This window comes from Poromitra crassiceps (assembly GCF_964638095.1).
Source record: "Poromitra crassiceps genome assembly, chromosome: 10".
NCBI classification, from domain to species: domain Eukaryota; kingdom Metazoa; phylum Chordata; class Actinopteri; order Beryciformes; family Melamphaidae; genus Poromitra; species Poromitra crassiceps.
In genome coordinates this window covers 12,271,105-12,296,918 of record NC_139631.1, presented here as the reverse complement: position 1 = coordinate 12,296,918, position 25,814 = coordinate 12,271,105, and the positions used below count along the sequence as shown (strand labels likewise).

Genomic DNA, 25,814 nt, shown 5'->3' with positions numbered 1-25,814 from the left:
GCTTGGCACACTAAATGAGCTGGTTTATGAAGGTAAGATTGCCATATGAGGTGGCCTGGTTGTCTGAGAGACTGCTCAGCGATTGGAAAGCCACAGGTTCAATCCCCACGGCAATCTATGATCGGTCTGTACAAAGGTAAAGGTAAAGTCCCACTGATTGTCACACACCTGAGTGTGCAAAATTTGTTCTCTGCATTTGACCCATCCCCTGGGGGAGCGGTAGGCAGCAGCAGTGCCATGCTCTGGAATCATATGGTGATCTAACCTCCCAATTCCAACCCTTTGATGCTGAGTGCCAAGCAGGGAGGCAAATGGGTCCCATTTTTATAGTCTTTGGTATGACTCGGCCGGGGATCGAACTCACAACCTCCCAGTCTCAGGGCGGACACTCAAACCACAAGGCCACTGAGCTGGTTTACAAGCTGCGATGCCCTTGAGCAGGGCAGTGAGTGAATTCCTGCCTACTCAGAATGTGAAGTGGCACATTGCTAGTTAGACTGTGTGTAAAATGGCAGTTACGTGCTGTCACTGACTGAAAGCAGTACTTCATACTTAATGAATGGACAGACAGACAGACACCAATATTAGCTGCCCAGGTTAGCATAATGACGTCATTCACATGCTATTTTTTCGTTTTATTTTCGTATTCAGTGCTGGTATGTATGAATGTATATGTATGTATATGTATAGGTATATTATGTCTGCATGTATATATACTCTCTAATTTGGGCTGCACTGAAAGCTTCTGGTTGGGTAACATACCAGAATGTTATGTTTTGTTAAATATTGAATGTTGATGTGTCTGATAATCCCATGTGGGATGGGTCATGTAATTGTCCTGACACGAAAATAAAATATTCATTCATTCATTCATTCATTCATTCATTCATTCAAAAAAAAAATATTCATTCATTCATGCTAATGTTTTGCTTCCATCGGTCTGAAAACTACATTTCTGGCACAGAAAATAAAATGGGGCAGCAGAGATATCACAATTTAGTTCAGCTGTTGAAGAAATAATTTCAACACAAGGTTATTACTACTACTACATTTGAATCATTACATTTGATATAGGCTACATATAGTGATCTATATGTATCCTGATAATCCAATAACAAAATTGGATCCGAAAAAGGACATATTTATTGACTCTTTGTATTTGTCAGGGTTAGCACATCTAGCCTGGGTAAACCCAGCCCCCAGTGACCTGCTCTCAGGCTCACCCTGCTTACAGTCACAAGGTAGTGACTGGGAACTGAGAGAGCAGGTCACGTGGGGGCTGGGTTTACCTAGGCTATAGCACATCCCCGTGTTAACTCATGACAGAGGTTGACTGCTCATGGAATGATATCAAGGTGAGCGTCCTGGATAATGAAAATATTGTGCCAAGGTGGAATATCCCATTAAAATGGAACAGGAGTAATGCCTTGGCTAGAATAACTGTGAATCCTCACTGTTCACAGGAAGGATGGACTGAAATAGACTTCTGAAGTGACAAGGATTGAGTGTGGTGTGTTGTGCGTGTGTGTGTGTGTGTGTGTGTGTGTGTGTGTGTGTGTGGGGGGGGGGGGGGTATGTACAGTATGTAGGGGTATGTGCCTCTCTGTGTGTGTTTGTAGTTTGTGTCTTAATAATATCCCTGATTCCAACACTTTAAATTAATCAACTTGAGTGACTGTCTTGTCCACAACACACACACACACACACACACACACACACACACACACACACACACTGAATTTGTTTATTTGTGTTCTAATCATTGCCATGCCACCTAATTCCCTCTCTATTTATACGCCTGTTGTTTTGACAGCTGACTGGCAATGTGCTTAGGGAGTAGCAATCAGTCACACTCACACTCTCTCTCTCTCTCACATACACACATGCAAACGCACGCGCTCGCACCCACCCACCCACCCACCCACACACACACACACACCCACCCACCCACCCACCCACCCACACACACACTTCTCTGTATAATGTCTTTAGATCAAAATACATATGAAGAAATATGCAGATTTGCACACACTCATCCTACATATATTTTTTTACTCTTTTTAATTAGAATTACCTGTATTCACTCACACGCATACACACACACACACATGCAACAACCCACACCCACCCCCACACCTAGCCTGGGTAAACCCAGCCCCCACGTGACCTGCTCTCAGACCTGCTCACTAGTCACTACTTGTGACTAGTGAGCAGGGTCTGTCTGAGAGCAGGTCACTGGGGGCTGGGTTTACCCAGGCTACCCCACACCCACCCCCACACACACTTAAACTTGTGTTGGCATTTTCCAAGAGCCAAATGTGACCCTCTCAGGGAGTGTGTGTGTGTGTGTGTGTGTGTGTGTGTGTGTGTGTGTGTGTGTGCGCGTGTGCATGCGTGCGTGCTAGGATTTTAAGCAGGCATGTGCGTGTGTGTGCGCCAAGATTTTAAGCAGACATATGTGTGTGTGTGTGTGTGTGTGTGTGTGAGTGTTCAAGGGACCCTGGTGTCCAGACCAGTATCAGATTCAGTGCAGAGTTATCCCATGTTAATACCCTGCCTATCTATTTTAGCTACAGGGCTACAGGAGGTCTTATGTAAACGGTCACGTTTTCTCCACACCACTTCCTTAATCACCACTTTCTTCTGTAACATTGAGCAGGTGCTCCTCTTATCAGAGAGAACAAAGTGTGCTCCTCTGCTGAACCCAAGCAGAGTGCTGCTGATCAAATACCAAGGCCAGAGAGAAAGGGCTGCCGTCGGCGCTGGAGCAGAAGGTTTTGGGCACAAGTCCCGTAAGGATATAATCACCATCTTACCTCCTTTGAACTGCCTTCTTCTCTATTCATCTCCATTTAAATCCTGCTTAAGAAGGACCATCTTGATAGATTTATTACACCTAGTGGGGCTGGCAAGATTCCTGAACCCAGGTCTTGGCCCTCTTCCAAGAGAGTTGCAAGGTGCTCCGGATTGAGTGAGAAAACCAACTGCAGAAACTGATCTCAAAACATAGAGTTTTATTGGTACAAGGAGACAGAGGTCGACATCTGATAGCCATGCTTGGAGAGCCGAGCATAAGCAAATGAACTGAAGGCAAACTGCAGACGCGACCTATGCTCACAAATAATCAGCTATTTCTTGATGAGTTTTGGTATTCACCACAAATTAAGACTAATTAAGTCCATCACAATTAGCAAAATTTACAGGGACTGGAATCAGATTAGGTCTGACTGCCGTGCGTCGCTAAATTCTCTAACCTGGCAAAAACTCATCGACTTTGAGTCAACTGTGAGTTCATTGACAACAAATGGACTGTAAACAATAACCGTGGCGCACGGAAGTGGAAGTCTTAGTGCGGACATCCTCTCTACAGAGGAAACCCTGACATAACAACCGTCTGTCCCAGACTCATATTAGTCATCAGACTGATGGACTCTGGGTGAACAGATGCTCAGATGCTGCATAACTGGAAAGTTCAGTGAAAGTTAGTGAACGTTCTCCCTGACTCAGGCCTCTGGGCATGTACATATCTTCTTCTAATGAAATGGCTCTGTTCTCTCTGTTGTCCTTGTTATGGGGGCACAGTGGAAAAAGACAGCTTGCTCCTGCTGTGTCCCTCCCTGTAAAAATGAAGGTGGAAATTTATTGACGATGAATTGGTTCCTGATGCAGTAAATGTGACAGCTCATCCTCCTTCCTATCCAGCTCATCCTCCTTCCTATCCAGCTCATCCTCCTACCTATCCAGCCAGAAAGAGGTGGGAGGGAGAGTAGAAAGCAGTCTTCTCCTCTGCTGCCTTGGTGACCAAGGACAGGGGGAGAGAGAGAGAGAGAGACAGAGAGAGAGAGAGAGAGAGAGAGAGACAGAGAGAGAGAGAGAGAGAGAGAGAGAGAGAGAGAAAGGCTATACTTGTCATGCTAATACAGCCATCTGATTCTCAGCCAGACACACTCAGAGCTACACAGATGGAAAGAAAGACAGGGACAGAAAACAAAAAGAAACATGGATAAAATAAGAATAAGAATAAAAATAGAGATAGCAAGGCAGAGGGGCAGAGAGAGCCGGAGACAGTTGGAGACAGACTGGTGAGACAGTGAGACAGACAGACAGACAGACAGACAGACAGACAGACAGAGGCTGGTTCACCTGGCTGCAGGGATAGGGAGACAGACAGAGGAGCAAGCTTAATGTAGGACAGCTTTCCAACAGGGTTTTTATTCAGGCCTAAATATAGATGGCACAGAAGTAGGCTGAGCTGACAGCCTGCCAGAAGGCCAGGAAACAGAGCCATGATGTGAGGCCTTGTGGACAGTGTGAGTCAAACACGTCTTTTCTTTTGGGTGTTTCCTGGTCACTCACTGGATTAAAGGTGCACACACACCACTAATGGCTCATTTCCACCACATAACAGCACAGTATGCCTCTACTCTTACTTGGCCTTACTCGCCTGATACACTGTCTGATTCCACCGCAACGTTTACTCGTCTCCGCCCACAGCTGGTCGTCATAGTGACCACATATCTGCCCTCCGCCCAAAGCGATCGCATCTGCCCTCCGCCCCCCATTTGTATACGAGGAATCAGCCGAGCAGCACTTTGGTAAACAAGCCGTGTCACTGGGTGGCAACGGCAATGGAACCCTATGGAGCGTGAGCTTAAGTGTCTGACTCTAGCCGGCTGACCCTGTTTACATTAAAAAAACTGCGACAGTTCACACAACTTTAACACGACATGCATATATTATACATCAAACTCTTGAGCTACTTCTGCTCTCACTCAGAATGTCAAAATATAAGTGATGTGATGTATAGTTTTTGAGATATTAACGTTCGTTTGGAACGACTCATACTAGTTAACTGCTGCGGGGTTCCGCATTTCTGGGTGGCTGTGACGTCACGCTGATTTGTCCTATAACGCTATAATTAACAAACTGTAGATGGAAAATGAATGGCGGATGAAATCCCTTGGTTGTATGTTGAATGCAGGAAAGGATGTGACTCAGTCAGTACTTCACAGCGACCATGGAAGTAGCCAATAATGTTCAAATTAAATCCCTATTCCCTACACGGAATTGTTTAACTGGTTATGAAATACTGGTGCCTCGATATGACCTACATGAGTGGAGACCATCGACTAGGACAACGGAAATGTCTTTGTTGTTGTTTAGATGCCGGCGCTGTGTGGAGGACGCTACGCTATGGGGAGAAGAGACGCCAGCAGCCCGGCCACTCGGCAGGAAACCCCACAGCTCCGCTGGACCCCGGCTCTGGCCTAGAGGAGCCGTAGCCTGCAAGGGCTTCCTGAGAGCAGCTGACTTTTCTCTCTCTAAAAAATTGAAAACCACCGTCATGTTCAGGCTCAGCAAGGAGGTCGATTTTATTTCACCAGAGCTGAAATCAGCAAGACAAAAGACTGCTGGAAATAACAGAAGAGAAGGTAAGCCCCACTAAACTGGTATCCAGCATTGACAGTATCCAGACACAGTAAACACGATTCTGCCTGACCAATCAGTCGTCTGCAGTGTTTTCACGTCACTGTATGGTACCAGGTCCACAGCGCTGGAACCTCAACAGAGCAGGCTGCACCAAAAGTAGCACGACTCAACCCCGACTCAACCCGGGCTGTCCCGGTTTTTGACCGGTGGAATGATACAAAAAAACGAGTCTAGCCGGGCGGCCCCGCGCTAATACCAGCGGTGGAAATGGGCCAATAGTGATGTCACAGGTTTAAATCTATCCCATACTGTTCCTCCCTCCCTCTCTCTCTCTCTCTCTCTCCTCCATCTTTCATGTCACTGTACTTATAATACTCTCACTCTATCCTGGCCAGCTCATGGATCTCAGCAGGGAAATTCTCCTTTGGCTGTCCTTCTTCCAGCAGGGTGTAGGCTTGAACCAGGGTGCTTATACTCACTACACCACCCTGCCGTGCTGAAAGAAGAAAATACACCATAAAACGCCAGAAAAATTATATCTCAACCAAATTCAGCATTTACACACATAGCGGTATGTAACCCCACCCCCCGCCCACCCCCACACACCTTATCACCTTGCAATTAGTGCCTCCTGAGCAGATTCATTTTAACGTTTCATTTATTTTCATGATTTATTCTTACATTTTACCATTGTATCCTTTCTCTCCACTACCCCCTGTAGTACCTCCATGTACCCACAGGAGTGGGCGTACCCCAGTTTGAGAACCATTGCACTCCCTTCATCTCTCTCTATCTATTCTACCTGCGCTCTCTCTGTCCATCCCTCTCTTTCTCTCCCACTCTTCTTCACCCTCTTTCAGCCTCCGTCACGATCATGTACTTTCCAAACGGAGTGCGCTGTTAACCTCCTGTGCCACACATGAGTCACATGTTTTACACCGCGCTGCTGCAAGCCTCCACTTGTCTTGAGCACTGGAACTCAGAAACACCTAGACTCACTGTACACTTCACAGAAACACCTAGACTGTACACTTCACCATTACCGTCAATGACTGGTGTCGACATTCCTGCCGGAGAACTAGTTAACACAACTGAGAGAGAGAGAGAGAGAGAGAGAGAGAGAGAGAGAGAGAGAGAGAGAATTGGATGGATGATTGTCCATTTGATCTGATTCTGTACTTTGCGATGGCAAAACTATTCTTGCAACTTTCATGCCACTAAAGCCATTGAATTGAATTGATCTTTGATATATTTCCCAGTATCATTGTCCTCTCCCAGTAGGTCAGCTGGATCCAAATTGAAAGCAATGAAAGTAAATACACTGTGTGTACTACTTCAACTCGTCATGTCCCCATTATCTTTAGAAAGTGTTTGTGGGTGCGGTGATGATTTTTCTTTACCTTTATTTATACAGGGGGAGTCTCACTGAGAGCAATGCTCTCTTTTTCAGGAGCACCCTGTTCACATTCACACACACACACACACACACATTCACACCTGGAAGCTGACCAGTACAACCACAGTCTGATCTGTTGGCCACTGACCGACTCCACTGGAGCAGTTGGGGTTAAGGGCCTTGCTCAAGGGCACCTCAGTGGTGGTAATGAGGGAGGGGCAAGCCCTGCCTTTTCACTTTCCCCACCCAGATTTACCCTGCCGGTCCCCGGGATTGAACCGACGACCTTCCAGTCACAAGCTCGCTTCTCTAACCGTTGGGCCACCACTGCCCATGATACAGCAAAACAGAGAGGAGCAGATAGTTCAATGAGCCTCCTCACAGCAGCTTCCTGCCAGCAAGTCCAACCAATTCACATGCACACCAGGAAACATGCTCTTAGGGACACGCACGCACGCACGCACACACACACACACACACACACACACACACACACACACACACACACACACACACACACACACACACACACACACACCTAACTAACAGTGAATCATTAAGGCAGTCCCACCCTCCACCTTGCAGGCAGTGACTCACCAGATAGAGAACATTCAGGATAGGTGTGACATTCTGGGCCTGGCCGCTGGCTGCTGCTAGCAGGGAGGAAACAGGTGGCATCAATTCATCATCATTCAATCATCATTTATTGTAACCAAGAAGGTATCATGTACTTAATGTGATAAATAACTTTTCATCAAGTGAGCAGCTCCTTCCCTTTTCTTTTCATGAGGTGGCTCTAATGTTTTGAGACGATAGATGATCTTTAGGCCAGGAGCACTTAGAATAGATAAACCTAGTCCCATGTTCCTCACAACAGACTCACAAAGTGATAGAAAGTCTGGGTAGTGTAGAGGTAAAAGCACTCACCTCCTCTGGTTGGTCAGGGCGGCTGTTTAGGGGGAGGGGAACTGGGGGGGATAGTGTGATCCTCCCACGTGCTACGTCCTGCTGGTGAAACTCCTCGCTGTCAGGTGAAAAAGAAGCAGCTGGCGACCGCACATGTAGGAAACATGTGCATGGGCTTTCCTCAGATCGGTAGTTGCAGAGGGGTGGCGCCACGACCGAGACAGCAGGGGGAATTGGCCAATTACAATTGGGGAGAAAATGGGAGGCCGGGGTGGAAATATATATTTTTATATATATATATATATATATATATATATATATATATATATATGCTCAGCCACTATAACTTTTCCACATGCTTTTAAAAAGTGTGAGTCATATTACAGTTTGCTGCCAGAGTAAAAATCACAGTAAAAATCTAGATCAAGTTTGGTGTACTGTACCCGATAGGATTAGGAACTGACCGATTCTTACAGTAGCAAGAACATCAGGTGACCCCTGAGCAAGAAAAAAGATTTATCTTTCTGCCAAATGACAAGGTGGTGACAGAGAGTTTTCACTGCTAAGAACAAGTCTTACAGCGAGAACCTGCAGAACCTGTTCAGTTGTGGTACCTTATAGGGACAGCTCCACATGACTGAGAGGGTACAGACTCAGAGTAGTAGACCCAAGTTGGACCCTCAGCATGGCGAAATACTGCAAGTTCTCTGCAATTCAGCCAGTCAGCCACTGCTGCCTTTACATTGCTTTAAATAAGCATTGAAGCAACAACAGATCCGTGGTCATGTTTCTATGAGGGAGATTTCTTGGAAGCTGGTGGCTGTAGGACATCAGCAACTCCTTTTACAATGTCAGAGGTTTCTGTGGCTACATTCCAGTCCGGAGGGGTCACGATCCCCCCCCCGCTGCCAGCTCAAGTGTCTGCTTAAGAGTTCCACTGCAGTGTACTGGGAGCACAGGGGGAACCAGCCTGGAAACTCACTGGCACTATGGTTAACTTACCTAGTTTAACGTTCTGTGAATGAAACAATACAACTAAGTTGATGAGTTTAGTTCTCACCGATAATGCCGTTTGTGCTTGTGACTGACATTTAGATGCAATAAAAATTCATATAAGATCAGGGGTGATTTACTCCCCAAGGTCTGTTTGATGACGTCGGCCATGTTTTGCAACTATGAACACCGATCTCTGGACACCAGCCTCTGCTTGGGAAAGCCATGACCTTTGTGGTCACGAAGTCCTTCAAGAACCTTGTTCTGTCCTACCTGGAAATGATCCAAAATGAACTAGGCCATCACAACCACACAAATAAAGGTTGAAAACAATGCATGTGATATTTTCACCTCCCTGACCATGAAAATGTAGCTTGCACACCAAAGTGTTATGTGGTGCTTCTGTCCCTCAGGAAATCTTGTAGTATCCCTCAACCCAAATTAAATGTAGGCATCTGACCTGCATGCTATAGAACTATACTGTAGCTAAAAGACATTGGCTTAGAAGGATGGGTTTACCGATAATCAACCCACTTTGTATCATGAATCATCTTGGTAATATAAGCACATGGGCAGTGTTTTCCTCGTGGAGAGGATGTCCTCCTCTGGCAAAGCGCTCCGTTGTGATGCGTTTTACGTCAGAACGGAGCTGCGGAAGTTCTGCTCGAGAGGCAGAATCTGCTCCAAGGGCGGCTGTTAATTGTTCATTTTTATTTTTTAAGTATGTGCACATCCAGGGAGAATCGCATAGAGCCTTAACGACTTGTAGCTGGCAGGGGCAAAGCTTCTGCAGAGGATTTTTCTCCATGGGGTAAACAGAGAGAGAAGGTAAACACTGCCCATGTGCTTATATTACCGAGATTATATGTGATACAAAGTGGGTTGATTATCGGTAAAGCCATCCTTTAAATTCCAAGCGCCTGAAACCCCCCAAAAATATAGAAAAAATAAAATAAAAGAAGGACACTTGGACGAGGAGACAAGTGCAACATGGGTTTATTGTCAAACTGGTTCTTAAGACATGAACTTGATTGATGCCATATCAAATCTTAAACTCCGTTGTAGTAAAGTGCAGATTCAAAGCAAGTTGCCCTGGGTGTCTCCATACATTTTACATGTCTGGCTTTGAACTATCAGGTTAAATGCATTCTGTAATATGAAATCCTAAGAATTATGAAAAGCCCTTTTTCAAACCACACATCTAAAGCTAATGTGCAAAGATAATTCACAAAGCTCAACTATTCTGTATGACAAGGCGTCCCTCCCACTCTGTTTCCTTTTCTTCAATTCTGATACAATTGGACGATCGTTGTACAAAATGGGTTTGAAGTGAACCGTCCTCCTAGCGTTCGTCTAGGTTTGTCAAGAGTTCTTGTAAAAGGTATTCTGCAGTGACTGGATGATGTGTGACAGTTGTCAACAAAACCTGCTGTAAAAAAAAAATGAAATAAGAAAAAATCGATCTCAAACCCGCACGTGCACAATTGGCCGTGTTAGTAACCTACCCGGACTTCTCTTTTGATCGAGATGATTAAAGAACAATGGCATTTAAAAGTCGGCCATGTATGAGCATGAGAGGTCACTTCTGTGTACAAGCCTGTGGTAGACAGACGGTTGTAGACAGACAGTTTTTGGCCACTGCAGTTTCTAGTGGCAGTCATGTTAACCCCACAAGGTATCGGCGTGATCGAGTGCCACTTGACCAAAACTCTTATCAGTCAATGGTTTTGTATGCTCAAAACACTCGACACACAAGTAATACACACCACAGCACTCACGCCCCCTCAAACACACACACGCTCGCTCACACACACACACACGTTCATACGTACAAATCAGTCACCCTGATCCACTCACTCCTCTAACAATCAGTACAAGGGTTTTGCATGAAGCATGGGGGACACGCAAGAAAACGGCAGCGATGAGGTAAACAAACAAGAAAGAAAAAAAAATCTTGAGATATTGCACAGACAAGTGCCGGCACAGAACACAGCAGTCTCTCTTTCCAACAGCCTAGCCTGTGCATAGGAAGAATAAAGCACTTACGGTGTTTGCAGACATTAACCCCTTCTCGTAAAGCTTTGTTATACACGACATCGGGGACGACGGATGAGTCTATGCACTAGAATCCACACCACTCGGCAGATATCCAAACTCGCACGACAACCATGTAAGTAAATGTATTGTAAAAGTACTGTAGTACAAAAAAAGATTACATAATGACTGAGAAAGGGTCCATGACTGTTGGCAACAGTGATGGGGATAAAGAAAAACAAAAAAAACCTGAAGTCCCAGCGTGTGTAGAAATGCCTCCATCGTTGCTTTGAGAAGCAGGCAAAGTTGAGGCAGGGTCGGGGGGGCCAGCATGGAGAAAAATCTCTCAAGGGTAATTCAATAAATAGCATTGTGGAATATGCAAAAAAAAAATCAATTTTGTCTAAAGCAAAATTAAGTAAACCCTTTACTCAGTTTATCCAGAGATACTACTGTGCACGTCGTCCATGTTAACAATTAATACATCCAAAAGCCCATTAGATAGGACTGCGACCATCACCTGTCATTAGCTGTTAGATAGGACTGCGACCATCACGTCGTTAGCTGTGGCTCCATGAAAGGAGGAACAGAGGAGGGGAAATGGCCACTGCATTCCTCCATTAATTTTTCAAAACAGCCCGATTGGAAGAGAGAGTTCCGTGAGGATGACTCGCAAGTTCAAGCTCTCCGAATCGTGGGGGTTGTTCGAATATTTCAAACCCGACCCACAACACGGTCTTTCAGCCTCCCTTCATGCCCTTTGGGTCAGTATGCTTGCCAACCAGACGGACTCCAGCTCGGTTCATCCATTTGCCCGTTTTGTTCCCCCCCGATCCCACCTTTGCGTTCCGCACCATCCGTACAGTCACTATCTGTGTAGCAGGACGAAGGCCTCCAGCTTCTCGGGGATGTTCCCCCGGTAGTCCAGGCTGTGCTTGACGATGGCCCTGGCAGCCAGGCACTGCAGCGTGGTGTGGTTGATGGGCTGGATCAGGTTCTTGGCCAGCTCCTTCTCGTCCAGCAGGTCGCAGGCCGTCTGCTGGAAGCCGTTGGTGCTGTCGAAGTGGGTCCCGCACGAAATCAGCAGGTTCATGATGTCGGGGTGACCGTTGGATGCTGCCACGTGGAGAGGGCTGAGGGGGTGGCATAGATAATATAGTATTATTATATAATGATTGGCTAGACGAATGAAGAGATGCGTTAATTGAAAACTGGTCTGGAGAGAAAATAAGTTCACAATGTTGGAGTAACTGGTGGAGGCATGCTGGTACAATGAAATAGATTATTAGCACATTAGAGGATAAGAGGTGAACTCTCAATGTTAATTTCCCTTGTCACATGGATCTTTTGTTGTACTACTTTCCACCCTGTTGTTTCTCTTGTCATCTCCCTCACAGAGAGAGAGAAAGAGAGTTACAGATACATGCGTAACATGCTTTTTCTGCCAGCCTGGTGTCTAACGTTATACCATGGGAGTAAATACGTTTCCATATTGTCACCATATCGTACAGTAATGTGGGAATAGGAATAACGCACATTGGATCATCATAAATCAGACCTCGTGTGTGAACAATCAGGCCATTAGTGGTCCCATGCCCAACAAATGCACACCCTATAGGCCTATTGATGATGGGACTTATTTTATTTGGAAGTCATATTATGTATAAAGGACCCAACTTTACTTTTCAAATCTACATCCCTTGATTATGCAATTCTTTATAGCTGACCTATAGGTGTTGGTACGGCAATTGAATGATAGGTGCTAGCTTATATGATTTTATTAGGATCACAATAAACATAAAAAAAAACATGACAACAGATAAGCACCTACAGACAAAACAACCAAATTACCGTATATAAAAAAAAATCAGAGAAAAGTATAACAATATTGTTTCTCTCCAATATATTAGGCTACTATGCATACCATATTCACATTATGCATTGATACGTGTATTTTTTTTTTTCTTGGTCTCACTTCACTTCTCTGTCCACTTCTGTCTTTTTTGTAATAGGCACTAATAATTTGGCATAAGATATTGATAGCTATATTAATACCGTGACATTATTCAATTTCATGCAACTGCAAGAGCAGCTGATTCACACTCATGTTCAGTAACTCTGGACTCAGACTCAGAGCCAGGTAATGGGTCTCGACTCAGACTCTTCTTTGGTGACTCGGACTTGGACTTGAATGCGCGGGACTCAAGACTCGACTTGGACTCGAGATATAGTGACCTGACTACAACACTGACAAAAACTAACAAAACAAAACAAAAAACAGTCTTTATCAAATAGCAAGTCTGAGTCCTTGTCTGCAAATTCAGAGTCCGAATGCATCAACGCTCGAGTCCAAGTCCGAGTCATCAGTGCCTCAAGTCGAAGTCGAGTCACGAGTCCTGAAAATGAGTCCTGGACTCGAGTACTACAACACTGGCGAACAGTTCTGAAAACAGCAAAGACGAAAAACAGACCTGTTGTCATCTTCATCTCGGCTGTTGACATCTGCTCCACACTCCAGGAGGATGGAGGCGACTGTGAGGGAGGGGAACTTGCAGACGGGGTAGCGGCCCACGCAGGTGGTGTTGCGGTCGACCGCCAGGTGGAGTGGGCTGTAGCCATTCTTACCACATGGCTGGAGCTTCAGGAACCTGCAGGGAAGGAGAAAATGGACGCCAACTTTTCATTCAAGAAATGAAATGAGCAATGAGCTGATAATGGACCACGGACACACCACAGTTACATGCGATTATTATTATTATTATTACTATTACATGCCGCAGTGCGCATCACTCCACAGATAATATTTATTTGGTGTTAACATATCATGGTGCATAAAGCTGGTAGAACTCCTGAATTGACCCCCTTTCAATTTATGAACTGGAAAAGTAGACATTGATGTTTGGATACTTTGCACTATGGAGCAGATGATCTCATTCAATTGAAACAAGAAACATTAATTCAGTCATCTTTATGCGCATGATTCATTGGTTCAGGAATTCACAAAAGGCATTAAGCAGAGGAGAAATGGTTTCGCTTATTCGAAGTGCCTTTCTTCAATAAAGGGGGCTGTCAATGTGTTGTAGCTAGGGATGTGCGCGACTCGTCGGTAAAACGTTTAAAATGTCTGCTACCCTCGCTAGTCTGCACCAAAATACTTAGTCGGTTAATTAAATTAATAATTTATAACACTGGTAATTGTTGCGTCTTTACGCAGCCACTACGGTAGCCCCCTCCCTAATGCCCAGATGTAAACAGCATGTGTTAGTGGACCATTGACTGTAATCAATGAAGCGGACAGAGATGACACCTCGTAAAAGCAGCGCGGTTTGGCAGTATTTTGATCTAGAGGTTGTGTGTGTGTGTCCGATAAAACTGCCATGGCATGGAACCACCCGACCAGAGCAATCAATAATAGCAATGCATAACCACATTTAGCACAGGCATGTGGACATTAACCTGCCAGGACAGCAGGGCCTGATGCTAGCTAGCACTGCTAACGTGTTAGCCACACAAGATAATAACGCAGCTCATCAGGGTGGCAATGAGTGCGCATGGCATGCTTCCACCCACTCAACATTGTTGAAGGCAAAGGCTTCCGAATGTTAACGGACTATATTGAGGCTGAATACACGGTGCTGGGGTGATGTTTTGTAATGTGCTATGTTCATAATAAATGGCGCAAACAAAGTGCCACACATGATTTGGTTATTGACTAACGTGATTAACGGTTTCAAAGGGTTCTTCAATACACACAATATTTTTACCTCCTAGATGAAATTGTGCTCAATTTTGACTGTTTGAGTCTTTTCTTACTTATAGACTAGTGACTTTTGTTTTGTCATTTTTTGTTTAACCAACATGGAAATTAGTCGCTAGGAACACCCCAGGTTGTAGCACTCCAATTGGCAGTAATTCACAATACAAGAGCAAATACAAGACACTTGCATGGCAGGCAGGCAGGCCTGTGTAACTGGCTAAAGCTGCATGTCGGTTTTCTCTCTGAAAACACCGCATTTCATAAATGCTCGCACAAGCACACACAGCCTGCTTCTGCACAAGCACACACAGCCTGCTTCTACATAGTTTGATCATTACTAAGGCCACTTATAAATGATCGTCCTCACTACAGACAATAAATTAACTCATATAATAAAATGTTTCTGAATAATTTCTTAATTCACACACACCTATAGATGGTTTCCTTCTTGAAGTGATCCTGCTCGGCAGTGCACGGCACCTTCTCCAAGAGGCAGATGAGGTGCAGGATGATCGACAGGGCCTTGCTGAGCTGGGCGGGGTCGGGCGGCGTCGGCCCACTCTGTTTGACCGCCCGCTCGATCTCCAGCACGCTCTTGGTCAGGATCCCCATCAGGTCCTCGAACGACACCGAGGTCCCTAGAAGCCCCTTGGCCCGGTCCTGCAGCATGAAGGAGAAGAGCTCGGCGAAGGACAAGAGGCTGGAGGCCGTCATGGGGCTGAGGGGGTCCAGGTTGCTCTGCTGCATGTCCAGGGCGTACCTCCACAGGTTGATGCAGCGCTCAAAGTTCCCCGAGTCGGCGTAGACGGCGCCACGGTAGCGGATGTAGTAGGATGTGTCCGGGTGTTGCGGGCCGAGGATTCTCTCGCGGATCAGCAGCGCCTGCATTCGCATCTCGTCTGGGTCCGATATCAGCCCGTCCAGCTCTTCTCCGTTGTTGACCTGGGATGAGGATCGCAAGGTTAAGATCATGAGTGGTACCAAACAGACGAGTCTCTCTGAACACAGTCTAGGAGTTTCCATGTATTAAGACGTGGGGAAGTCAAGGTCTGCAGAAGCAAACGACTCAAATAGCTGACCTGGGGCTGCTCAATTAACATCAGTTATCAGCTTTCTTTTGTGTCTGAATATGCATTTTGTGAAATAATTTTTGTCCTACTAGTTGTCTAGTTCTCTTTTTAGCTATACTGTTTTACTATTCTTTAACAACACCTTTTTGCTGGAACCACCCAAAAATTTATTGAATATTGGACTTTTGGTCCACTGTTTGGAGTAAGTTTATGACCAATTTCAGACCCTTTTTAGAGCTCTCTAACTCCAGCTGGCTCACAAGTGTTTCAACTGGCATGAGGGTGACTAGACAATGACAACGTTTTCATTTTTGGGTGAACTTATTCCCTTAAGACTGAATGTCCGTCAAAAAAGCAAGAGCACAAAGAATCATTAATAATCACCACATAAATTTAACATGTACAGCATTGGTCCAATTTCAGCCAGCTGAGTTGTTCACTTCCTCAAAACTTGACCTCGAGAACAGAACTTACCTCCCTAGCGTAGTCGTATGCCATGATCAGCTGCTTGGGTTCCGGTTTATGGATAATGTTGTTACTGTCCATGTACCGGAGGTCCATGGCCCTCTTCCAGTACTTTAAAGCTCCCAGCAGATCTCGCTTCTTGTCCACGAACGTGGCTCCCAGGAGCTCCAGAGCGTTGATGCGTTCCCTGTGGCTCGTCTGCAGAGGAGAGAACAAGTCAAGTGTAATTTGTCTTTTTGCATATTCCTCCAATATGCATAATACAATTCATCCAAAAGGTCAGACCATAGTCTCAACACAGTGCCTTGCTGAAATGGACTAGATGCAATACCAGCTATTATGCAGTTTGCCAGTTTACAGCAAGTGTGGACATGGTCAGGTTATGGTCATTTTGTACAGAGCTTTGCACCCTTACTGGGGGAGGGCAGGGGCACAAATGGCGGGTGTGGAAAGATTATCCACAGGAACAGCAGAATATTCACATGTTTGAACTAGTTGAGTAACCCCGAATTATCCTGCCAGACAGATTAAAAGCATCAAAAACAAACGCATCACTTGCTTATCAGTTTTGAATCAAAGTGTTCAAAATTTGCTCAACAGCTGTTTTGCCCAAGTCCTAGTGAATCCAAGTAATGATTGCAGTGCTGCCACTGCTAGTCTCTATAAAGAGCACAGCTGACTAAGAGAAATAAATAAATTAAAAATAAATTACAGCGTCGCCAGTGTAGGAAATTAAAACATTTTGGTGGCAACTTTTGCCCCTAATAATGTGGAGTTGTGCACATGTCAATCAATCAATCAATCATGTCAAGTTATGTCACGTCTTTCAGATCAACCTTTCATTGTTAGTGATGTAAACTCTGACCTGCTGGTGTGTTGTCAGGTAATCTACGATGTTAGTGTGGCCTGTGACGCTGGCAGAGAGCAGGGGTGTCATGCTGTAGCCGTCCCGCTCCATGGACGCCCCGTACTGCAGCAACATCCGCATGATCTCCAGACTGCCCGACTCTGCACAGTCGTGCAGCGCTGTGTTGCCTGGGGACAGAGGACAGACAGGTATTATAATAGGCTATTCGTATTCACTGACAACACAGACGAACACAGCGTTCCCACAGATTTGTCGCTGGAATTTGGAGGCAAGTATTCTCATTCACTGACTTCAATATTATTCTCAGGATTCAAGATTATTTTTAATAACCATAGTAAGCAAACATATTACAAACGAGGAATTTGTCTTTGCGCAGTATGGAGCACAGCGATAGCAAAAATATGGAGCAGACAGAAAGGCAATCTTCAAATTATGGGAGAGGGAGTCATTGCAGAGCCGGATTGCTCAGGGGGCATCGGGGGGAGGCCGGGAGGGTGTGACAAAGTCCTGCTTTGTGGGCCTTTCGGGTCTCTTTGAAGAGGTGGGATAGCAGTTGGGAAGAAGCTGGCCCTGTGACGGGTAGGGACGGGTACTGTAGACTGGGTGGGGTTGGCCATAGTTTTCTGAGACCGCTTTAGCATCCTGGCACTGTGTAGGCCCTGAATGGATGGCAAGCTGCACCCGACCACCTTTTCAGCTAGGCGGATGATGGGCTGCAGTCTGGAGATGTGCAGCAGCAGCATACCAGATGGTGATGGGAGGAGGTGAGGATGGACTCGACAGTGGAGGTGTAGAAAAGTGTCAATGCTGCCCTTTGGCACCTTGAACTTCATCAGCCGCTGAAGAAAGAACATCCTCTGTTGTGCCTTCTTGGTGAGAGCTTTGATGTTCAGCTCCCATTTCAGCTCCCGGCTGATTGTTGAGCCCAGGAAGCCAAAGGACTCCACAGTGTTGACTGGGGAGTCACTTTATTATTAGTCATTTTAATAAGCAACACTTAATTATGATTTAATATTATTTTAATATGCATCAGTTTGACATTCTGTTTGTGGTGGTCACCATAAATAGAATGATGCATGGGGAACACTTCTAGCTCACAGCTCCACGCTGCCCAGGGAAGAGCAAGTTGTGGCCGTCGCTGTTGCTATGCAACTATTGGAAAACCCCAACTAAGGCACGGGACCATTTGATGAAGCTGAAATGGTTTTGACTTCCACTGCCTGGCGCACACTCAGAGGGGCTGAAAACATTCTCCATTCTCAGTGCTGTCTCTAAATGACATCCTTTCCATTACAATGAAAAAAGGTCAATGCTGCAAAAGAGAAGTGGACACAGTGGACGATGATGCCAGACTCAATGCTGGCCCAAACAGACTATTGTGATGCGGATTCACAATTTTTGAGTTACTCTGTGCAAGAGCCGGTGGGTACATCTAGGCTGTACTATTGCCATGGTGAGGTTTCTACTTCTGAAAGAAACATGTCAATACTCACTTCGAGGGTGATATGAAACGTTATACGTGTGATACACGTCTAATACAGAGGTGCTCAAATCTTTATCTTTCCGATAAGGCCAAAAATGTATCTGGATGGAGGGCTGGGAAAATTTCACATCACGGTTATCGTGACCAAAATTATCACAGTTATCGTATTATTTATTCATAAAAAATTGCTGAAAATGTTCAAAAAGTACCGAGAGACTCACTGAAATAATTTTACAATGTTTTATATTGAAAACTCAGACCCAAAAAGGATTGATACACTCACTGAAATCATTTCTCGAAGGCTACACACAGGTACATACAGGTTTCCATCTGGGAGACTGTTGCCAACTACTGGTTGATGATGGACAGTATTTACCATGTTTTTCAAAGCACTGTAATCATGGTAACACAGTAATCACGGTTTTAATGATAATGAACATTTGAAACGGTACGGTTATCGTAAGGAATTTTATCACGGTTATCATTAAAACCGGTTATCATTACATCTCTAATGAGGGGCGGGCCAAAGTTGGTGATGGGCTTAAACTCTTTGTGTGTGTGTAATGCAGCTCTGGCTTGCATCAAACTTGTTCTCTCCACCAGTACACAGTCTACTATTCAATTCCATATTCAAGCAGTCAGGACCAAACAGGGTTAGAGCCATGGTATATTGTGCCGCAAATTGTCTCGGAACTTGAAGTTCCAGCTGGGAATGACGTCAGACCCGAGTTGACCGCGTTCCAGTAAAACAGTTGGAAAACCAGCCAGGGTTAGCTCTAGCCAGGCTATAGCCATTGTTAACAGTCGTTAACATAAATGGTAAGACTGATATGAGACACAAACAAGACAGAAGTACTAATAAACAGTGTATTACTACAGCTTTCACTACTTTTGATGGCGGAGCTGCCAACTTGGATTTTGAGGTCGGAGTTGGTGAGGTTCTCGACTTTCAAAGTAGGAATTCACAGTTCAGGTGACGTCACAGGGGGTGTCTCCATCTGTAAACTGGGCAATTCCGAGTTTCCGGTGCAAATGGAATGCGGCATTTGTTCCCCAGTTTTTCCCAAACTACATTCCTGAGATTTGATGCTGCTTTTGCTCTTGACAGAGAAAAATAATTGGCTGGGGGGCTAGTTTAAAATAAACTAGGCTAACGTCAGGGTTTCCTCCAGTGTATTAGAGGCCAGACAGGCAATCTGGGCTAATTTGTTCCCTGCGTGTCCAAAATATTGGTGAAAAAGAAGTAGGCTACATACTAAGAGCTGTGTTATGGCTTGGGCTGGCTGGCTACTGTCAAATGGACAATTGATTAAATAATGTTCAAATACATTTTCAATATTACATTAATCTACCAACTAAAGAAGGAATATTATTACAGTCTGTCATCATGCTGTCATAAATCTTTCAGCAGTGGTCGGAATCGGACGATTTTCAGCCTAAATATAGGATCGGAGAATTCTGAGATTGCTTTATTTGCGCCGATTGCAAAACCAATTGATGACGCAAAACACGTGAGCCATTTCTAGACGGAGTTGTGGTCAAAACGGTTGCATGCAACACAGCTAAAACATCTCGGCGTTGTTCTCACAAAGTGTGTGAGAGAGAAACAACCCATATGCCATCTGTAATGTATGCCTGAATAAAATACCATGTGGGAGAAGTTTTCTACTTAGCAATCTTTGCAGCCGAGCAGGAGGACCACCGCTCTGCTCGTCATGTCTTCACATGTTTAGTTATCCATGCTGAGTTTGGTGAGTGTCAGAGACCCATGCTGCTTCACCAAGGCTAGTAGTAAGCTCTATGTGACTTTACAGTGCCATTAGGTTGCTACATGTAGCATTAGCTACAAAACAGCCACGGCTTGTTATGATTAGTTTGTTTTGCTCATCTTTACTCGTCTTATCCTGGCAATAACATCATAGTGCGACACAAAATGATGTAAATAACGGTTCTGGAAGTTAAACGTTGGCTAGTTGCATAAACTTGCATTGAAGTTGAACCCTGAACTAACGTTATTAAAGCCGCAAAAACTGAGTTATATCTTTGGACGGTCGGGTTGCTAGATAAAGCAATGGTTTTTAGCCAAAAGACTGTAAAAACCATCAAAACACATGCAAAAATGCCCAAGTAAATGCAGGTCTATGGAAACAATCTGGCAACTTATGCCTACCCCACACTACAGGATAATTTGCAAGATCATGGCCAAGATTCCCCCCTCCCGATTTTCTCGGGGGTGCTCCCGATTTGAGCCGCGTCGGGCAGATAATCTTCCCAAATGATCCCGTAGTAGTGTGTGGGGTTCAAAGATTCACAATCGGGAAGACTGCCTCTTCCCGATTGTGAATCGGGCATATCTAACATGTTAGATATTTACAACCCGACAGGCGATTGCATCTTGAGCAGAGAGCCTAGTAGCTGTGTTTCCATTACAGTTTTTCGCAAAATAATCTGGTCCGCATCCGCGCCCGCAGCCCCGCACAGAAACAAAGAACGAGGAAATTGTCATCGAGGTGAAATACCCGTGTGTCTTTGAACGGGACGGAAAACTAATGCTATATTGCAAAGCATGTAGCCTACAACAAGCGCTTAGGTCTCATATGCTTCCCGCATCGGCGAGTGTCCGCACGGAAAAGTGAGTCAAATCAGCAGACGCGCCCCTCCACAAGGCACCTGTGCAGACGGTTTTCGCCTGGCCATGCACAGTGCACAGTAGGCCTACACCCCGAATGGACGCAGCTGGGCGGACAAAGTGGAGTTTTCAAGACTTCCGCGAGCAGAAACCCACACAGTGTATAAAAGCTCCACACGTTTCCTCGTCAAGATTCAGTGTCTCTCATTTCCGTGCGACAGCCCAAACTTCAAGTTAAATTCCAGCATAACGCTATACTGCAAAGCATGTAGCCTACAACAAGCCTACAACATACACCTCGACCAGCACATCCTTCAAAAACATTTTACCACCGCGTATATGTGCTGAGGAATGATTTGCATCCCTGCCTCATGATCATCTGCCTGTCAGCCTGTCATACGGGGTGAGAGAGAGGGATTGCAGGGCCGCTTCTGGGCATAGGCTACTTCATTATCAATAATGCTTTTAATTAATAAATTAAGCACAATATGAACAATAACTGTTAAAAAATATATGAAAATGAAAGTTCACATTATTATTATTATTATTATCATTATTACTACTACTACACCCGGTGCGCACACTGAATAGGCATTTTAAAAGTTAACGTCGAGCCCTGCTTCCAAGGTGAATCTTCGGCATAATCTTCTAGTGTGTGGGGTTGCGTTTGAACAGACGCGATTGTGTGTGTGTCCCAAGATTGAAATGTAAAAAAATCGGCTCTCTCTGTCCTGTAGTGTGTGGGCTCTCAAGATTTTTATAATCTTCAAGGATTTGAAAATCACACCTGTAGCTTGTTTGCATTGTTCCGATTCAGGGGCTTAATTGATACAATTGTTGCATTTGTGCCGTGGTTCGTTTGTGTTCACACAAACACAAATCAAACGGTCCAAATAGTATTGTCAAGCCTCGTGGATTGGCTAATAGACTCCATTGAAAAAATAATTTCCAGAGATGTTATATGATTGATTATAAGAATGTGTGTGTTTTGGGTAGGCCTACATTGTATGCCGGGTGCGCGAGGAGAGAGAGAAAGAGGGAGAGGGATAAAGAGTTTATTTATCTAAGCCCCCCCGGGAATTTGGAGATAGAAGATCAAACAAGACCCTCCCAACTTCTGCTATTAGGCCTACTATCACGGAGACTTCAGAGGATGTATACTATATGAATATGAACACCTGTCCTGGCAGGAATAAAATATTAATAACTAATTGAATAATAACCTACGGAGATTTCGAGGAAGACATGCAATCAGTCTGATTGTCGACAATCAAGACTGATTGTCTGATTCAATCGGATCTGATGGAATCACAATCTTATCACAAAGAAGGCTGGCTCTGATGACCACGACTTGTTTTCATTTACCCTATTGGAGACCAGAGAACTCGGTTGAGTTCAAAGTAACTGCTGATGCAATCATGCAAAAATCCCCAAAAGTTTATTCATGCAAACGCGAGTTTCACAAGTCACCAAAACAGGATCTGAAGAATGAAGATGATGTTTTTAACGGATAAAAATACACGTTCTTCAGGCCATGGATAAGCACACGATCTGACTACGGCAGCTACATTATCCAAAAATACGCACCGTTTCCTGCAGTTGTGTCACATCGAGGTCGGATCACATTCTCGCCATAAACGAACCACTCCAGAGTTCGTTTGGAAGCGGACCGAGACCACCCTTTCTTGGCGATCTCGACCCGCTGGTTTTGTCCAACATTCGAGTGAGATTGCTGTGTTCACACTCCCCCACACTTGCTTAGAGACAACCTCTCCAAAGCAGGGATTTGTCTGGGGACTCATGTTGGGCTACAAAACAGATTTTAGGCTACAGTAGGTAGGAGAAGTGTAGCCTTGCCTATATTGAAGAATGCCATCCACCAAGAAGTAGCCTACAACATGGCTACAAACCACACAGGCCCTATGTGGTTTGTCTAGAGTGGGAGAGAGATTGTCGCAGCTTTTTAGGAAGTTTGATAAGCTGTAATTATGGTATATACAAAGTACACCCTTTGTTGCCTGCCTTCCTGCATCAAACAATGTCCATTGGTTTTTGCACATTTGCCACTTCATATACATGTATTCCTGTTCGTCCATTCAGTTATGGGAGAAGAAGGAATATAATATTCTTCACTCAACTACAGCCACATTTCATCAGTGATTGGACAAATACAATTGCATTCAGACATGACATAAACATAAGAACACCACAACCAACACAACAGTTGAAGAGTGAGCTGTGTTTTGTGCTTACAAGGTATGAATTTGGCCTAGCATTGAAAGGATTTAGGTAGCTCCAATAAGTAGACTAGTCTACACACATTTCTGTACATAAGTAACTCAGAGGCCATTTCAAATAACTGCAGATTGTTTTTGCCATTGCGTTTAATACGCTTAATTAAATTTTGTATTTTTTTTTTTAATCAAGAAACATTGTAGTGTGTATCAACGCAAACAAAACCAAGGCCACAACTAACTAGAAGTCAGCTTTAAGGTTTCGGACAGAATTAGTCATGGTTGCCAATTGTCTGCCCCAAAGCCTTCCATTGCGAAACCAGAAATTAATTTGAGTCATGTAAATGGAAACATGCAAACGTACAGGTTCCCGTTTCAAATTGACATAATTTTGCAGAGTTTGTGTAGTACAGAATTTAAACAATACAATTTGCTCATCTGACAATCACAGCTGATCTTATGAGGGGACAGAGGAAGTAGTATAATTTGGTTATTGGTGTGTGTGTGTGTGTGTGTGTGTGTGTGTGTAACAGACGTAACAAACACCTGTAACAGGTGCATTATCCATTGCCCTGCACCCACTCACCTTTCACACTTTTCCGGTTGACATCTGCACCTTTCTCCAGCAGATACTGCGCTATTTCCTTGTGTCCTTTGTAACAGGAGATCATCAGACACGTGTGCCCATGTCTGTTGGCCACCTCCAAGTCAGCTTTGTGCTCCACCAGGTACTTCACGATGTCCAGGTGCCCGTCGAAGCAAGCAGCCCTGAGGGGGGTTGAGTTGGTAAGCGTCGTGTTGTTGACAGAGGCCCCGTGGCCCAGAAGGGACTGGACCACCTTGAGGTGCCCAGCCGCCGAAGCGGCCCAAAGAGGGGGGGCTCCCTCGATGGTCTCCCCGTCAAAGTTCACCGACCCCCCGATCTCGACAGGAGCCCTACAGCACTCCAGCAGATACTCCACCAGGTCCAGGTGCCCGTACCGGGAGGCCATCAAGAGCGGGGTGGCCCCGTTTGTTTTCTCTCCCATCAGCTCTACCACATCGGGTCCATCTTTGTTCTCCAACAGTTTCTGGAGCAGCCGCAGCTTGCCGTCCCTGGCTGCGTTGAATACTGCCGTTTTTAGATCCATTTCCGATGGGATTTCCTTCCCCGAAAAGACAGCGATGTCAGTATACACTGTCAGCGGACGTTAGCTTGGGTCTAGTTTGGACAAGTGGAAAAGGGAACCCTTTGTTTACAGCTATGGCTTGGTAGCTAAAGCACCAAACTTAGCGTTCACGTTACTTAAAAGACCAACACAATGTATTGATCCCCCCAATATCAGCTTTCTAGTGTAAGCATAACAACTACGGTATTAACGTTACGTGTATATCATTCAAAAGCTACTAAACGACATTTGAGACGAGCCTTCCCGTAACGTAATCGATTTGTAGTGGGACGCTAGCAAGGTGGCTAGTCAACTTCCTCGATTAGCTAGACAGTTAGCTCGGCTTAGCTTAGCTACTTTACAACTCAATGAGTGTCTGTTTTGGTCATTCTAGCGTTACTGTGCTGCCGACGTTTCTTTTCCGCCAAGAAGTCCTCTTCCACCAGACCGTATTCCTGCCCTTGTCATAGTTATATTCCTGCGACGGCAATGATTGTATCAGTTTTCAAAGGTAACGTTATCCACCGAGGGCCGAAAAAATAACAATCCACCCCCGCTCGTTACGCTGTACTGCTAACGTTAGCTTAGCTTGGCTACAAAACGACGTTTCCTCCGTTGATCAGCCAAACAAGCTAAACGACAACAGCACGGGAAATGCCCAATATCAGTGCCCTTTCTCTCTCTTTCTCGTCGAGGCACGGCAGGAGATACTATCCATTCATGTAGCCAGTCAGCAAGATATGGGGGGAAGGTCTTGGGCAGGTTTTCCACCCACTGCTCCACCGGATGATCACGACTCGCTTCTGTCAAATCGAAAACAATGCAGTCTTTTTTTCTCGACACGTTCGACGATTGACGTGTCAGCGCTCCAATCACAGAGCGGCCACACTCACACGCAGCCAATAAAGAGTAAAACAAAAAAGAGGAAAAAGTCATGCTATTTGAATAATCTGGAATTTTGCATGATTATTAACTTTTTGGAGGATCTTCGGACGGAAACACCAAGAACAGAACTGATCTTTTATAGATAAACATTGACAAATTACTTGAGATGGTAGTACTGTACTGACTATAAATTACTTTGATTATATCACACCCTACAGGCCGAAAGAAGAAACACCACCAGAGCCCAAGTGATAGAGCAGTCGAGAAGTCAGGTTCTCAAATGTTTTCATGTTGCACTCCTAAACTGACACACATTAGACCACAGGGTCCCCCATCTTTTCAGAGGTTTGCTTTTAATTTGATTACAGAAAGTGTATGAAACTCATGAGCAAAATAGTCATACATTGTCATTATGTTATAGATTATGTGAAAATAAATAACTCCCCTTTTTGATGGGGACCCCCTGGAACACCCTCAAGGCCCCCATTTGAGAACCAATGCTCTTGTGAAACAATT

At 44.9% G+C, this 25,814-nt stretch overlaps 1 protein-coding gene across 1 annotated transcript; it reads right to left on the bottom strand.

The window, feature by feature from the left end:
• Positions 1 to 9,721: 9,721 nt before the first annotated feature.
• On the bottom strand, positions 9,722 to 24,973 carry fem1c (fem-1 homolog c). Its single transcript, XM_083644499.1, has 6 exons — positions 23,852 to 24,973; positions 16,917 to 17,086; positions 16,061 to 16,249; positions 14,947 to 15,458; positions 13,231 to 13,407; positions 9,722 to 11,892 (listed from the first exon to the last, which is right to left on the bottom strand). Exons 1-6 carry the CDS (start codon positions 24,393 to 24,395, stop codon positions 11,628 to 11,630), a joined length of 1,857 nt encoding a protein of 618 aa, XP_083500625.1. The 5' UTR covers positions 24,396 to 24,973; the 3' UTR covers positions 9,722 to 11,627.
• Positions 24,974 to 25,814: the final 841 nt, after the last annotated feature.

Coding starts and splice junctions, on each gene's coding strand:
- fem1c (XM_083644499.1), bottom strand. CDS start 24,395: ATGGATCTAAAAACGGCAGTATTCAACGCAGCCAGGGACGGCAAGCTG. Junction 17,087..23,851: donor CAACCGGAAAAGTGTGAAAG/GTGAGTGGGTGC, acceptor CTCTGTCCCCAG/GCAACACAGCGCTGCACGAC. Junction 11,893..13,230: donor CGAGATGAAGATGACAACAG/GTCTGTTTTTCG, acceptor CCACCCCCTCAG/CCCTCTCCACGTGGCAGCAT.